Source organism: Vitis riparia, chromosome 5 (assembly GCF_004353265.1).
Source record: "Vitis riparia cultivar Riparia Gloire de Montpellier isolate 1030 chromosome 5, EGFV_Vit.rip_1.0, whole genome shotgun sequence".
NCBI lineage: Eukaryota > Viridiplantae > Streptophyta > Magnoliopsida > Vitales > Vitaceae > Vitis > Vitis riparia.
In genome coordinates this window covers 19,429,561-19,445,777 of record NC_048435.1, presented here as the reverse complement: position 1 = coordinate 19,445,777, position 16,217 = coordinate 19,429,561, and the positions used below count along the sequence as shown (strand labels likewise).

Below are 16,217 nucleotides of genomic sequence, written 5' to 3'. Positions count from 1 at the left end.
AAGAGGCTATATACAATAGATAGCAAGACATGGACCCAAACACTTAGTGTCTTATTGTAATATACATAAGATACTTAAGTGTAGTTGACTTTCTATAGGGGGATGTTAAGTCAACTTCAAAATTAGATTCTAAGAGAGCAAGTATTGTCCTATAGGACCTAGTGGTTCCCATTTGAGCTCACATACCTTGATGACACGATTTATGTAGGTTAAATTGGTTCTTAGCTTTTTCTTTTTTTATGTGCATGAGGGAATTTTGGTAATTACATAAGGTCATATGGGAATTAGTGAACAACATTTTTGTACTAGACTAATTGATTAATCAGAATCCAATTAAGTTGGTTAATCAATTATGACTCTTTTTGGTAGATTAAGTGACCCAAACCTAAGTTGAGCTCAAGTCACTTAAGCCCAATAGGAACCCTATAAATATCCCTTACAGGGTTAGGGTTTCAATTTTGTACCATTCTCCCTTACATTCCAAAGAGAAAGCCTTGACCTCCACCTTTAGAGATCTTCACCATCTTAGTGCTAAGCTTTAAGAAATAGGCATCGGGAAAAAGATTAGGGGTCTGTGAGACCGTCTTCAACTTCTGGGGTATTCAATGACAATCTTAACTGCAAGGAATCAATTTGGGAACATCTAGATCTTGGTTAGCTATTCAAACTCATAATGTAGATCAATTTTTGTTTTATATGCTATTTTTCTTTTCCATTGCTAAGGTCTAGAAAAAAACTTAAGAAAATTTGCATGCACTTAATTAATTTAGGACTTAAGAATAGAGTAATCTAGAGTTCCTTGCAATAAGAAAATACTAGCTGCCTTATAATCTAATTATGAAACTGGATCAACGCTCCACTATAGAGAGTAAGCCAAATTCCAACATCCTATGATATTACAACAAAATACAAGAACTTGAGTCCATAACTTACTATCCATTATATGCAAGCTTCCTATGAATTGATGACCATAATCTAATGAGGTGAATGTTATCTATGTATCAAGATTACCTTTAAAATCCTTGAGTCTCAAACCCTTTCATTATATGATCAACTAAAATAATTTTGCTCATAAAAAGCATATTTCAAATTTCAATTAAGGAATTACTACGATAATAGATTTCTTAATGACATGTCTTTAGGATCACTCAAGGGGACATACTATCTCAAATCCATATGATATCATAGTGTTTATCTTGATTATACTTGTCGCCACCAGCCTTCATTGAACACGCTATCTCAAATCCATATGATATCATAGTGTTTATCTTGATTATACCTGTTGTCACCAACCTTCATTGACAGTGACCTAATCCATAGAGAATCTATGATCACCTTAAGGTCTTACCCGTAAGTTAATGTTATTAAAGACTTTAACATAAGCTTATTATTCTTGTAAAATTGAGAGCTCATGTTATATAGCAGCTTGGTGAAATCATGACTATCCGATAGTCAATGTCATGACTTATCATAAATCTTGTCTAATGTGTAACCATACACTTTATGCACTCACTATGGGAATCTTATTTTGATGATCAAGATCAGCCATCTTTCCAATTAGGATTAGGTAGTTCATTACAACTTTAATGGATTGCCTTAAGTCCATGAATCAATTGTGAAGAAAACACCTACTTGCAAAGAACTCATAAGTTAGATCTTTCATACAACTCCTAATGCACCTAGTCACGTACAATACAAGAGATGTCATGTTATAATGCTTAGAAAATGTAATACATGAATAGGATAAATAAAATTAGGAAATTGGAATATTATTAATAAATGGTAAATCTATTATTGTTATATCATGTCATTCTTTTAAGGGCTCTATTCTAAAAAATTCAAGTCATGAATTCCTTACAAGTTGATAAGTTAGTTCATGATTAATCCATAGGCTTAGGAAATCTATTAGAGGTTATACTAATTGGTGGAATAACTTATCTTGGTTATCGGGATGAATTTCTTATAGTGATTGTACTAGTGTATATGGTTACATATTAAATAAGACTTTTAAAAAGTCATGACTTATAGTTATTGGGTTGTCATGACTTCTCTATGCTACTATGTTGTATGAGTTCTCAACCTTGAGAGAATATTATGCTAGTACTGAGGTAATTAGTGACTTTGATCTATAGGTGAGATCCTAAAATCAACATATATTCCCTATGAATTGAGTTATTAATAGTTTAGACAAGGGGTAACAAATATTCTCAACAAAGGCATTATGATATCTCAGGGTTTGGGACATTATGTTTCCTTATGTAATCCTAAGAATTTCATGATTATGTTGTTTAAGGTTGTAACAATTCAATTAGTGGAATTTAACATATCTATTTTGTGAACAAGAGTATGTCAATTTATCATAATATAAGAGGATTTGAAACTCAAGGATTAGGTAACCTTAAAAGTTTGATAGTTATATGAACATTAGGTCATGGGGAACTTGTATGCAATTGATAGTTAGTGGCGAGCCCATGTTTTCTATCTTAATCTAATGTCATAGGATACTAAACATCAATTAACTCTTTTTAGTTGATTGTTGTGTCAATTTCAAAATTATATTTAGAATTAAATTTTGAGGGAGATGATGTATTTCTTATGGGCCGTAGTAGTCTTTGCTTGAGCTCACACTCCTTGATGCCAATTGTTTGAGGATTTTTCAATGTTTAATTATAAAGTGTACATAAAGCTTCTTTTGCATAAGCACAAGGTTGCACGATGACTTATAATTAAATGGTTTATTTGTTTTTTTTTTGTTATGTAATTCATTAGAGCCAATTAGACTAACTAATTAACTAAAGCTTATTGGGCTGTTTAATTAACTAAATCACCTTGGGCTAATGAATTAAATAGGGCCCATTGGGAAGTGATCTAAATCAATGAAATGAGCCCTTGTCACATAAGCCCAATTATGAGTCTATATAAACCCTCTTAGTGTTTTGGGTTAAACATACTATTGTCTTTAACTTAGTTTTAGAAAAAAAAAACCTTAGACACCACTCTCTCTAGAGAGAAGCCCACACTTCTCCATTTCCAAGATCCAAGAGATAGTCATTAGGTGAAAGATCTTGAGGTCTTCAAGCACATTGTCTACATTCAAGAGTTTCACAAATTTGAAAAAGGGGTTGGAAACATTTAAATCCGAAGGTATGTTTTCAGAAAAACCACCCTGGAGTAATATTTTGAAAATTGGGTATCTTCCATTACACCTAGGATCTTAATTGCATAACCCCATTAATCTAAATCCAGGGATTGTTTTCCCAACAACTATTGCATCCCATAGTTTATTATTCTATCAACAAATTAAATTTATTTGAAATTTATTACTACATCTTAATAATTGTAAACTGAAATATTACTTAGGTAGGAATTTTTCATCATTTATAACAAGATTCATGCATAAATATTTTACATTTGTGTATAGTATTTGGCTCATGTGCATAGTATGTGGGCTCTTACATTTAGACATCAAGTAAGCAATTGTATTTTTCTTTCATTTATCAATCACCTTAAATACATATATTGATCCTCAGTCCATGGAATATTTTTAAGTACTTCACCTATATATTAGGACTCAATCGAGGACTTGGTTCTCATGTGATCATCAGGCATGCAGCTCAGTGAGCTCTCCCTATGCTTTTTAAGAGCGACTTTGAAGATGAAATGGTTCCACACACTCCAAGAAGAGCGCCCAACGCAATGAGGATGACATTGAGAATCAAGAGAGGCTTAGTGACTTGAGCCCAATAAATCTTGAGGTAGAAGGTGGAAGGGAGAATTATGCAGATACTGACACTGACTAGTGAGCCTGTGAGGCTGAGAACATATTCGAAATATGGCACAGAAAGAGCCAGGGCTAGTATACATAGAAGCAGAATTGAGCCCACACTTCCCCTTATGATCATCTTCATCCTGGAACTCATGGACTGTGGGAGCTTGTGCTCAAGCTGAATCGCAAACGGCGCAAATTCAAGTGCGTATTTGGTCATTGGTGTCAACACAGTGGCCCATAATGCAATCTTCGTAACAATCAGATGGCGAGGCATGCTGAGAGTGATTTGAGAATTGACATCAGGCCCAAACAATTTGGCACCCATGAATGCTAGAGTTGTATAAAGCATTGTGACTAGAGTGAAGCTCACAATAGATACCTGCAGAAGGAAGTAAGAACAAATGTTTTAGACAAGGCAAAAGAAAACTTAATTTTACTCATTTTTCTATGCATATTGTACTGAACTACTAGTGTATTTTCCTTGTACTGATTTTCTAAAAGGTAATTACAAGACATAATACTATGCTTATGAATGAAGCAATATTTGTAAGAAATCAAATGGGAAAAGAGCACTGGCTACCAACCTTGGTAAACTTGGAGGGATCTTTCATGGCTTTGTATAGATCAGGGAAAACAATATGACCAGCATAACTAAAGATGTAAAGCCCAGATATGGCAGGGATGTTATCAAGCTTGAGCACCGGTATTGGTTGGTTTGCTTTCACAGCTCCAGAAATGGCTGTGCATGCCACTGTCGCAAAAATAAGAAGTGACATGAAAATACCACCTGATGACAGGAAAGATATAGAAGAGAGATCTCTCAGCCACAGGCTAGGAAGTGCCACTAAAACAGCCATCACTGTTAGCAGCTGAGATGTAGATAGGTTGAGGCTTGGCACCTTAAGGTGCATCCCCAAAAACACTGTCGATAAGTTATCGTGCAATGAGATTGTGTAGGACACAAGAGCCATAAAAATTTCCATGTAGATGAAGATTGCGGCTATAACTCTTCCTTTTGTTCCAAATGCATGCTGTCCGATGTCGGTGTAGTTTCTTGACTTGGGATTTTTGTCAAGACATTTTCCTAGTAGATGGGAACCGTATGCACATGTTATCCCTAGTCCAATGAGGAGGAATGCAGAAGCCCAACCCCCATTTTCTAAGGCATATGGAGTTGATAACTGCCCTAGACCTGTAAAACAGAGTAAAAAGGAAACTGATAAACTAAGCATCAAACTTGGATATAATAAGAATACGAAGAAGAAGAAGAAGAAAAGAAGAAGAAGTTTACCTATGAGCATCCCAATCATGTTAATAACAGCATGAGCAAAAGAGCTGTTGGACTCTTGATGGCGTTCGACATCAGTATCATTAACTGTGCCCTTGAAGTCTTCAGTACTACTGTGTTGGCACCCGCACACCTTGTTTTCCTCAATGCAGACATCACAGCTCATCCATTTTGCTGCTAGATTAGCGCCATGCACACTCTCACTTGTTACCTGGTTTTTGCTAGGCAGACAATCTGATAGCATTCTAATGGATCTCCAATTCTTGCCCCACATTTTCTTTGTCGAGTTCCACAAAGCTTGGGGTGATAGAATCACAAAGAACTAGGGTCTGGCCACCCAAGTTTCACAAGATACTTGGTTTGGGTTACTAAAATAATGGAAGGGTGGGGTGATTTATAGCATGTGGGAATAAATGCAAATGTAATACTAGCTACTAATTTCAGGAATCTGACTGTAAGATGTGTTTGGAAGGAGGTGAAGTCTCCACGAAGCGGATACTCTGGCCACCCTAAGAAAATTTGGTGCAGATCCTCCTACTTTCATTTCGCCCATTAGATGCTTTATTCATTTGAATCGAACCACGTCATGATTTGTTAACTTTTCAGAACCAGCATATCAATGGGAAATCTTCTGTTGTAGATAGTACTAATTCCCCAAAATATTGGTTTTGACTAAACCACCTTAAATTTACCTCGTGATGCATTGGATTTCATTAGAACAGATCATCTAGAGGACTTGCCTGTGTGCATGCACAACAAAAAGAATCCAGATTCTGTTTTTCAGCCCTTTTCTTCCTCCATTTTAGTTGGAATTTGATCATCCTTATAGTCTTGCAGCCATCCAAATAGTAGCAAGTCATTCAAATATCTGTCATTTAATTATTGGGATTAGTTATTCGCCATCCAAAGCAACAGTTCAAAGGGTTAATATAAGATTCCTTTGATTTAGGCGTAATGAAACCAATAGCTTGAAATTCCTATGTGGGATTCCAACCGTAAAAAAAAAGCGCTTATTCTCATGCATCAAAAATACCAAGAGTGACAAAAAGAGAGTGGGTTGTTCTGGTCTCCACCAAGTGCATACTACTGGCTTGTAGTATATTTTCTGGGGGAGGAAGTTGTCAAATTGAACAATTTGCCTCTGAACCAACCCAAATTTAAAACAAAACAACAAGAGAGGTTCCATATTTGGAAAGGAAGGCTTCTAGGACACAAATTCCCTCTACTCTTATGGGTATCTTTCAAAGAATTTCCCGTAACCAAAATTTATTAGAAAAAGATGCCAAAGGAACAAACAATATCATTGTATAATGAGATGACATCTTCCTTATATTAGATACTGCTACAATTGCCCCACGTCCTAGTTGAAAATTGATATGGCATTGCCTCCCCCCCCACCCCACTGTACCTCTGAATGATCCTTTCACATTTGCAAGTGTAATGGGATTCGAATATAGATTCCATGCTCCCTCCACTTCTGAGATAGTGTCTTGGAGAAAAAGATATGGTTGATGTCGCTGAAATGCCTTTGTTTTGGGATACATGAACTCAGCGTATATTAAGGTGGCACGCAAGTCAGATTGGATTGAATTCTCTGGAACTGCGGCTGCATATATAAAGCTTGTACCCATACTGTAGTAATGGAAAAGATATTCCTTCTCAGCCTCTTTTTCATTACTGTCTGATGGGTTTGCAGTACTGCTTCCGTCCATTTAGTGAATTCGATCTGCAAAAATGAGTTGACATTTTGGAAAATTTTGATCACTACAGATGCCTGGGAATTTTGCAGAAGAGACTCCATTGATTCCATGACACCTTATCATCCTACTTTCACTTCCATGAAACTTCATCATTTTAAGATACTTAAAACTTAGCTTCACTGTATGTTGGGAATATGGCCGTGTGTAGCTTAATAGACTTCAGGTGTTGGAGCACCATTTGATTGTTAATTAGGTAAATCTTATTTTTTGACATATTATTTATATATGAAAAATCACTAATTTTAAGTTTTGTTTAAAGTATGAAGTTTTATATAATACATGATTATATATGAGTCACTTATAAGGTAATTTGGTTATATTAAAAAATAAAAGTTAACAGCCGTGCTTGGTAGTGATTGTAGCCCGTAGGAAGTATTTTTAATCTTTTTAACATTTGAAAATTTGTATTATTCAAACGTTAAGCAAGAGGATGGATGAGATTCAACAACTACAGCCGATAGTCCGAGGAAAGATGGTTTTGAGCGAGACCAGGGATGTTTAGACCACCATAGGGGGAGAGGTTTACTTGCTTCGTAAGACAAATGAAAGGATAGGTAAGGCGCAGTGAAAGGGGAGCATGAGTAAGGAAAAGCGGAAAGAGCTTCTCTCTTTTCTGATTCACTAGCTGTGGATTCCTTTATAAAACCCTTCACCCTAGCCTATTCGAGAAGAGTAATGAATGGCGGATTCGCTCTCATCTTTTAAAAAAGAAAAAGGCTTCGCCTCTTAGTGGTCTTATCTTAAAATGAGCTTCTTCTCTGTCAAATTCATTGTAGGTCACTCACTGCCTTTCTAGTAGGATTAAACTAAGTAAGTCATAGCTATACTATATAATATTTATTTTTTAGGGATGGCACTCAATTTGATTTACTGTCAAGGACTTTATTTTATCACATAAGAAGGACAAAAACATTTTTTATATACAAAATTTAGTTTTTTAAGTGTAATGAATTTATTTAAACAATATCCAAGTTATATGAAGTCCCAAAAATTTTGAAAAGTTCAAAGAAATTGAGAATAGGGAAGTTTGTTCAAGAACAAACAAATTGAAAGAAATTAGTAAACAACAGGTCTCAGAAGAAGCTCAAAAAATCCGCTATAGGACAGGGGATGGAAGGATTTGGTCCCTCCACCTGTTGGCATCAACACCCTTCGCAGAAAATCAGAAGGAGAATGCATGAGAGAAAAACAGAGCTGGGAAGCAAAAGCAGAAAAATGCTTAACTCGTAATGTTCTCGAATAATACACTCAATTATTGTTTAGATTATTCCTCTTTGTACCTGTTCTATGATCCAAGCAGCAATCAAGTATGAATGTAGCCAAGATCCCTTGGAGCTCCAAAGATGGTGTTGTAAGTACCATAGCAAGCAAAAAGAAATCCACAAGACAAAATGCAAACATCCAATGCCTTCTGCCAGGTGGGGAGGGTAGAACCTGATATTTTTAGGTGAAAAATGGTGGGCAAAACGAAGGAAATCAGTGCACATACAGTGCTTCCCACAAGGGAAGTGAACACACCAAATGCTGGCACATATGAGGCCACGAGAGCCAACTCCATCACCACAACTGCACGCATTATGTACATTCCAAGCTTTCCTGCTCTTGTCAAATAATCACCACCATCGTAGCAGTACTTCTGAAACCATCTACTCTCTTTTAACTTCACCTCTATAATCTCATGCACTGGGTGCAACATGATTGGTAATGTAAACACTAGCCCCATGCACAACCCAAGCTGTCATTAGTTAGAAAAATGTCAGCATAGCTACAATGTGAGCAACATGTATCATTAGTGCAAGACTATAACTATTAAGGATGATTGAATGGATGGTTGGAAAATTTTGGACGCTACTCTTTTACCTTTGGTTTTGCAGATTGAGAAGAAGTGGGGTGATTCTTTTGTGAAGAATTATGGGGTACAAAAAAGAAAATTTCAAGTTGCATTTTGCCTAAGACTGACCAATTCCCGAATCTCAAACAAGCAGAAACTCAACAAAGGATCTAAAGGTTATATTATTTCACATCTTTGAGGTTGTGCATAATGTTAAAAGACTGCACAATTGAATGATCTGAGTTAAGTATCATTCTGTTATACCTCTTAGAAGCACTTCAGGGGAGAAATAAAATCATTTTATTTGGTGGTGCTGGCTTAAAAGAACAATAATCATCTTTAGAGAAAAATATTATATGTTTGAGTGGAAATCACCACTGTATAGAAAACTTTTTCCACCAGGATTGGCGTATATATAGGACCAGGATTTGATGAGGAGATTGACCATGGTGGTTCTGGAGATGAAAATTCAAGTATTGTTCAATCTTCTAAGAAAAAAATGGAGCCTGCAGCAGTGTTCTGAGCACAAACAGTTCTAATAAGCCTTCCTTTGGGACATTATTGTAAGTTTAGGCCTCTTAACTGCTGGTTCTCATTTTGTTTATATTGCAGTTAACATTGAGAGTCTTTTCCTTATGTGGTGTGGTTGGAGTATTGGAGAGAGGGCTTGACGACAGAAAATTTGAAGTCAGTCTCAAATCTCAGAGAACATCTTTATGTGTTAAGTAAAATTACCAACCTCAACAAAAACCGTACTCTACATATGACCGCTTTAAAATTGAATGGCAATGCTTTCCTTGCTTGCATCAACTCAGTCTGCAATTCTATACATCAAAGGAAGAGGAAAATGGGCTCCTTGAATGGAAAGCTTAAAGAACCATCAGCAGAGGATCCCTCTTCTAAGAAGTGAGATGTGGAAAATTCTACAATTTTCTCCAAGCATATGCACTCAATGCAATCTGAAACTAATAGTTTGTTCTTAAGAACTGATAAAATGATGTGATGAAACCTCCCAAACCGACTTTTAACTGTTGGAATGTGGCTCAAATCCATGACTCGAAAGTTGAAACAGAAGTTTGATGAGACTAATTAGTAAGATCAGATTCCAGCAAACCTATACCTATTAAGGATGATTTAATAGAAAGTTGGAGAGGTGAATATTTTGCAAAATTTGAACATTACTTTTACCTTTGCTCCTTGTTGATTGAGAAGAAGTGAGATGGGTGTTTTGTGAAGAATTCTGGGGTACAAAAAAGAAACTTCAAGTTGCATTTTGCAGAAGACCAATGTCAGAATCACAGGTGCACGACTGACCAAGGCTGACCAGTTTGGAGTAATGAAAGTACAGTACTCCAAATTCAGGCAAAGGGATTGTTAAGGTGGTTCATCACAACCTTAAGATACATCATACACCAGTTATGGTGACCTCTGCTACCACTACAGGTTCCTTATCTTCCAGAGAGGTTATGATTTTTTCTAGACAATGTTCAGGCTATCAGTTGATATTATCACTCAGCACAAGACACAGCACTACAAAGCTCTTTGTAGCTCACCCAAGAAAGGTAGTTGCTTCCTTAGCAGCAGCATCTGTTAAATATTCTAGGATCCTTCATTTACCTCTTTCACATCACATAGAGAAAGAAATGAAACTTCTTAGAAAATGCTATGGCATTGATATTCCCTGCGCATGTTCCTAATTCTTCATTCAGTCTCTTCTCAGTTCCTCCTTGGCCTCGTTCTGTCTGTTTTGCCCATTTTCAAGCCACTTCCAGAAGTAAATTGTATCACAGGAATACTCTCAGATTTAGAAGAGCTACATAGCCATCAACCTCCCTTAGGAGAAAAGTTTCTTTGCTACATATGTATCTAATGTTAAATCATGAAGAGCAAGGGATGAACGCCATTTCCGTAGCTCCTCATCAAGAATCCTCCCTGGGACCAGTTAATGGTGATCTGAAACGGTAATTGCCTCTGGGCCTACTCTAATATTCCCATTGCACTATGCAAAGCAGTTAGATCATTCACTCAACATTTATCCCTAATTTTATATCCTTTTTCTTTTTTGAAAGGTATCTAGTTTTATTTCTTATATCTCATATCTGATCATGCCCTTGTATACCCTAATCGTATTCTATATATTTCTTAAAATTCCCAATTTACATTAAGGGATTTAAAGTGGATTCTGTAGAAAGGCCAGATTAGTGATCAAGGGTTTTAGACAAGCTTGAAGGAATAATCACCCTGAGGCATTTGTTCCAGTGGGAAAGGCAGATCAAAGCATTGTTTTCCTCTCTCTGGCAACAATCTTTGTTTGGCCTCTGCATCATTTTGATGTAAAGAATGTCTTTCTCCATGGAGACTCAACATGAAAGTCTAATGGATGTTCCAACTTTGCTCTTTCTCTCAGCAGATGGGAAGGTGAGCAAACCAAGGAAGACATGTCTTAATTGAAACAATCTCCCAAGCCTTGCCTTGAAAGTTATAGCCAAGCTATGTAAAACAATTAATTTGTTTACCAAAGAGACATTAGAACATATGGAAAGTGCTCTCATTGTCTATCTGACAATACAGAGATGATGGATGATGACAGAGAGGAGATGCAACAATTAGATTCTAGCTAGTCCGAAATTTCTAGGTAAAGGATTCGGAAACTCTGAATCAGACAATATACCATATCCTCAAATATTTTAAGTGGGAAATCGGGAAATGTTTTCTTGTTTCAATTTCAAGTACTATATCTTGATAGAAGTAAATCAACTGGCAGCCATAGCCACATCTAGCACAGAAGCAGAGAATTGGTTCTAGAAACCGGGCTCAACTCTAAACAAGATTCTAAACCTATACTATAACAACAAAGCTACAAGTAGCATCACTCATAATTCAACTCTACAAAGCAAGATTAAGCATACATGAAAGTGAATGGAGAAATTAGCAAGAAAATGTTACCTGCACCACCATGGATGACCAGCCTTGTGGAAGATTAAGCGTTGCAATATCCAGAGTTTGATCACCATAAGCCAAGTAACCAATCAGCCCAAACAACACATACACAGTGGTTAACCCACAGAACGCCTGAATCAAAACCCTCGTAAACGCACCCCTCTCCCTCATAGACCCCTCCAATGCCAGTGTCATACCGAACCCTTCAAAGCAAAACACCGCCACCCCAGCCCCAAACGGCAGCCCTGCAATGGTGGGCGACAGCGCCCTCCTTTCCCCAATATCACTCCCACTTCCCCACAGCACTTGCACATCCTCTTTCACCACCATGGCAATGGCCGCAACGTTGCAAACATCCGCAAAGATAGTAAACGGCGATAGCGCAGACAGGGTTCGGATCCAGGAAAGCATAATTTCAATCGGCACCAAGCAAAATATAAAGGATGTAAACGTCATACCACTGAAAACCGATGCCAGTGTCTGCCCAATAAACTTCAGATACGCCACCGAACCACCACAATATGAGATGAAAATCAGGAACTCCGTCAGATAACGGCCTGGTTTTCCCAGACATTCGTACCCCAAATCCCCATACGTCTTCTCTTCCCCGCACACCAACCGTTTTCTGCATTGCACCTGTGGGCATAACGATATAGAAAGACCAATCAGTTGTTGATTGACTTAAAAGTAAGCTACTAGAACACAAAACCAGATAGGGTATGAATCTCTCACTAGGATGAGCATGCAGTAACAAGTGGACAGTCCAGTAACGATGACACCGACTGTCCCCGCAAGCCAGCCCGCCACACGGAAAGCGAAAGGCAGGCCCAGCACGCCAGTGCCCACTATGGAGACAAGGATATTTCCAAGAGTCTGAATGGAGGAAGCTGTGCCTCTGTGCGAGGATCCAAGCAGAGGGGTCTCTGCACTTTTGCCATGCGCTTCCATTGCTGACACTGGAATCTAAGAAAATTTCTGGGCTCTATTGCAGAGTGGAGTGTTGGCGAGGATATAGGGATGGAGGAATAGCGTGGAAACGGTGGAGGAGGAGGAGGATGATGAGCTGGCTTTTCCCGAATCTCGCTAAATCATAGAATTTTGCGTCGTTTTGTAAGCAATCCAGAGGATATGAATGACGTCAGATGCCAGGTGTAATTTTTGTTTCCACGAGGATGGTAATTTAAAAAAAAAAAAAAGAATTATAGTCACAAATATAAAAATTAAGCTGATAGGTATTATCCTTTATTTGTCTCTGAAATGTCTTTAACACCAACATAAAATGCTTTTAACCTTGACATTAACACATTATAGTATGAGTATGAATTTCAATTTATTTATATTTTTTTTCTTTGCTTTTTTATTTTCCATTATCCATTTATGCTATTTTTTTTTCTTTTCTTCCAATCTATATTTCTATTTTATGTCCAATCTCTCGTAATTATATTTTTGTTAATTTTATATTTATCAAAAACTTACTAAAACTATAAATATTTCATAAGATTTTATATTTTCTTTTATAATTATTTGGTTCTAAATTCAAAATTTTCTTTTGATTCTAATTAAATATTGTAGGTGGATACTTGTTTTTCCCTTCTACTCTCCTTTAAATAAAAATTAATAATGTTTTTTTGTTAAGCAAGGATAAAAATTTTGAGATTTTTTATCCAAATATTTTTTATCTTTTAGTTTAATATTTAATTTTTATTTGAAATTTACATTACCTTTTTATTTATATTTTTTTTCTGATTTTTTAATTATTTTTATATTTTTCACATTAACCATATTTTAAAATTTAAAAGATTGACTATCACTTCACTCTTAATTTTATATTTTAATTATATATATATATATATATATTGTTGTAAAATTATAAAGTGAAAGAAGAAGAAAATAAGAAAGAGAAATCAGAATGTAAGAAGAAAATATGATACACAATATAATTAAAAGAAATTAAAGAAATTAAAAGTTAATATCTTTCATAACTTCATGTCATGATTATTTTTTTAGAACAAGTAAATATTTAAATTTGTACATAACTTAGGCTATGAACTGTTTTTTATATAAATTTGTATATAGCTTCATGTTATGAACTATTCATTGGGTAGATTTGTGCATAGCTTCGGGCTATGAACTTTCATTATGTAGATTTGTACATAACTTCAAGTTATGAACATTTATTTATTTATTTATTTTATAGTTTGTGGCTATATAATATTGTTTGGTATAACTTCCAGTTATACAGTGTAATTAAAAATAAATAATTAGGGATCATATACATAATTTCTGGTCATGTATCTATAATTTTGTAATTTTTCCCCATAACTTTTGGTTATAGGAATTGCACATATTTTCTGGTTATGAATTTACCCCATAACTTCTGGTAATAAAATAGAAAATCATGATACACGTCTTTCTTATTTCTCTATTATGTTGTAAAATGATAAAGTGAAAGGAGAACAAGAAAGTAGGAAGAGAATAGAATGCAAGGGGAAACTCTATTTTAAATTTCATTAAGGGTCTCTCCCTTTTATAGGGAGTTACAAGAAATATTTATGAATGATCATCCACAAATTACCATAGTGGTACAAAATCTCATATGTTATAACATATATATCCTTTTAGTTTTTAAATTTTTAAATTTTTTATTTTAAAATTTTTAAAAAGATAAATTTATTGAAAAATAACTAAAATAAGTTATAATATTATATTAATAATTTTTATTATCTAAATAAACTTATGCAAATTATTTTAACTAATAGTAAGAAAATTGTTAACACAATTTTTTTTTTAATGAAACTTAAGAAATTAAATTTAAAATAAAATATGTTATATAAATCTTATTTAAAAATGATTGAAAGTGGTATTTAATTTTTTTTATTGACTTTCAAACTTATTAATTTTTTATCTTTAATAGAACATATTTAAAGAAAATTAGTTTTACATTTTTTATATAAATGACTATAAATATATTAAAAAAATTTAAGATAATCTTAGTAAAATTTTTGATAAATATGATTATAATTTAAAATTGGATTTTAAAATATAGAATATTGTTAAAACTATTAAAACAAAATATGCAATTACAAAATTTTGATGATAAAATTTTAAAATTAAGAATAGAAACAATTCTTTGGTAGGGGAATTTGAGTGGGGAAATTGTGCAGTCCTTAGATGAAAAAAACAAAAAAAATTATGAGAGTTTTCATAATCATTTGAAATCATTAACAAAAAAACAATTTATACACCCTGTTTGTAAATTTGTATTGTACAATTAGTGTAATACCCTTATACAATGACTTAGATTTCATACATTGTCTTGTGAATGTCCTCATAGGTCAGTTAAATATGTTTGTATTGGTTTGGTTTAAAATTAAAGGAAAAATTGTTGTACAATTTTGTTTTACAATCATCATTAGTGGGGTAAGTATTCAAATGACCACATAGAAGTTACATAAAGTGTATGAAATAAATGTATGATTAACCAATGTGTGCAGGAATGTACTCCACCCTTGGCTAAGGGAAATAAGCAAATGACCGTTCATAATCACTTGAAATCCTTCACAAAATAATGGTCTTGTATACTCCTTATGCAATTAGTATATTTATCTTGTATACTTAATGTAAATACCTTATATAATAACACAAATTTCATACACCCCCCACCCCTACTCAATGTATGGTTTAAGAGTGTGCGTAATTAAATGACAAGAAAAAAAAAACAATTGTTTTAAATTGGTCAATTCCTCTAATTGTAAACATATTTTTTATTTTTTAATTAAAATAACTAATGGAAAATATAAAAAAAGTTCATCAATAAATGGAATTTAATTCTTTTTATTATTTTCATGTAAAAAATAGTACTAAATAAGGTTTTCAATTTTTATTTTTAAAAATAGTTTTCATTTTTTAATTAAGCATATTTTCAAAAAGAGAAAATATAGAAAATAAAAATCAAATTAACATATTTTTTAGAAAGTATTTTTCAAAATAGTTTTTGAATCATTAATGACATAATTTTTGTTTATTTATAATTTAAAAATAGAAAATAACATTGATTTTCAATTATTTGTAAAAGATAATTAAAAAAAATCCAAAAGATGTGAAGAGTGATACGACAAAGACAAAATAGTTTCATAAATGATGGGTTCCACAAACACCAGCATAAACATATGATAGGTCAAATGACTATTTTTATTTATTTTTGTCTATTACTATTTTATATCTTTGCCATCAGTTGGGTGATACGAGGATCTTGGATCAATTTTCAGGTTCATCTCACCTCAAAACACAATTCCTCAAAAGAAAATCTTTAAATACTGATCTTTTCCCATAATTGGAATGCCCTTGTAAAAGCAAGTTCTATATGAAAATTTTAATAAATTAATAAAACTTTTTTTTTGTTTCATATAAAAAAAAAAACAAATATGAGCAATTCTAAAAATTTAAAATCAAAAAAATAATTATTTTACTTCTCCCTCATGAAAGAAAAAAATGTTTCAAATCTCTTGTGCATAAAGTTTGATTTAAGTTTAAAAGTTGAATTGAAAATATAATATTAATAGCTTTTGATATAAAAGTAAAATAAATTTTTTAGGAAAAGTCATCCATTTTTATAAGTTTTTTTTTTTT

The 16,217-nt window shown here is 34.0% G+C and overlaps 2 protein-coding genes across 2 annotated transcripts; both read right to left on the bottom strand.

The window, feature by feature from the left end:
* Positions 1-3,430: 3,430 nt before the first annotated feature.
* On the bottom strand, positions 3,431-5,384 carry LOC117915052 (amino acid transporter AVT1H). The gene is made up of 3 exons (XM_034830615.1): positions 5,061-5,384; positions 4,354-4,961; positions 3,431-4,148 (listed from the first exon to the last, which is right to left on the bottom strand). The coding sequence occupies exons 1-3, from the start codon at positions 5,329-5,331 to the stop codon at positions 3,615-3,617; spliced, it is 1,413 nt and encodes a 470-aa protein (XP_034686506.1). The 5' UTR covers positions 5,332-5,384; the 3' UTR covers positions 3,431-3,614.
* A 2,511-nt stretch (positions 5,385-7,895) lies between these two features.
* Positions 7,896-12,614, bottom strand: LOC117915107 (amino acid transporter ANT1). Its single transcript, XM_034830672.1, has 3 exons — positions 12,321-12,614; positions 11,595-12,224; positions 7,896-8,552 (listed from the first exon to the last, which is right to left on the bottom strand). The coding sequence occupies exons 1-3, from the start codon at positions 12,534-12,536 to the stop codon at positions 8,121-8,123; spliced, it is 1,278 nt and encodes a 425-aa protein (XP_034686563.1). The 5' UTR covers positions 12,537-12,614; the 3' UTR covers positions 7,896-8,120.
* Between the last annotated feature and the right edge of the window lie 3,603 nt (positions 12,615-16,217).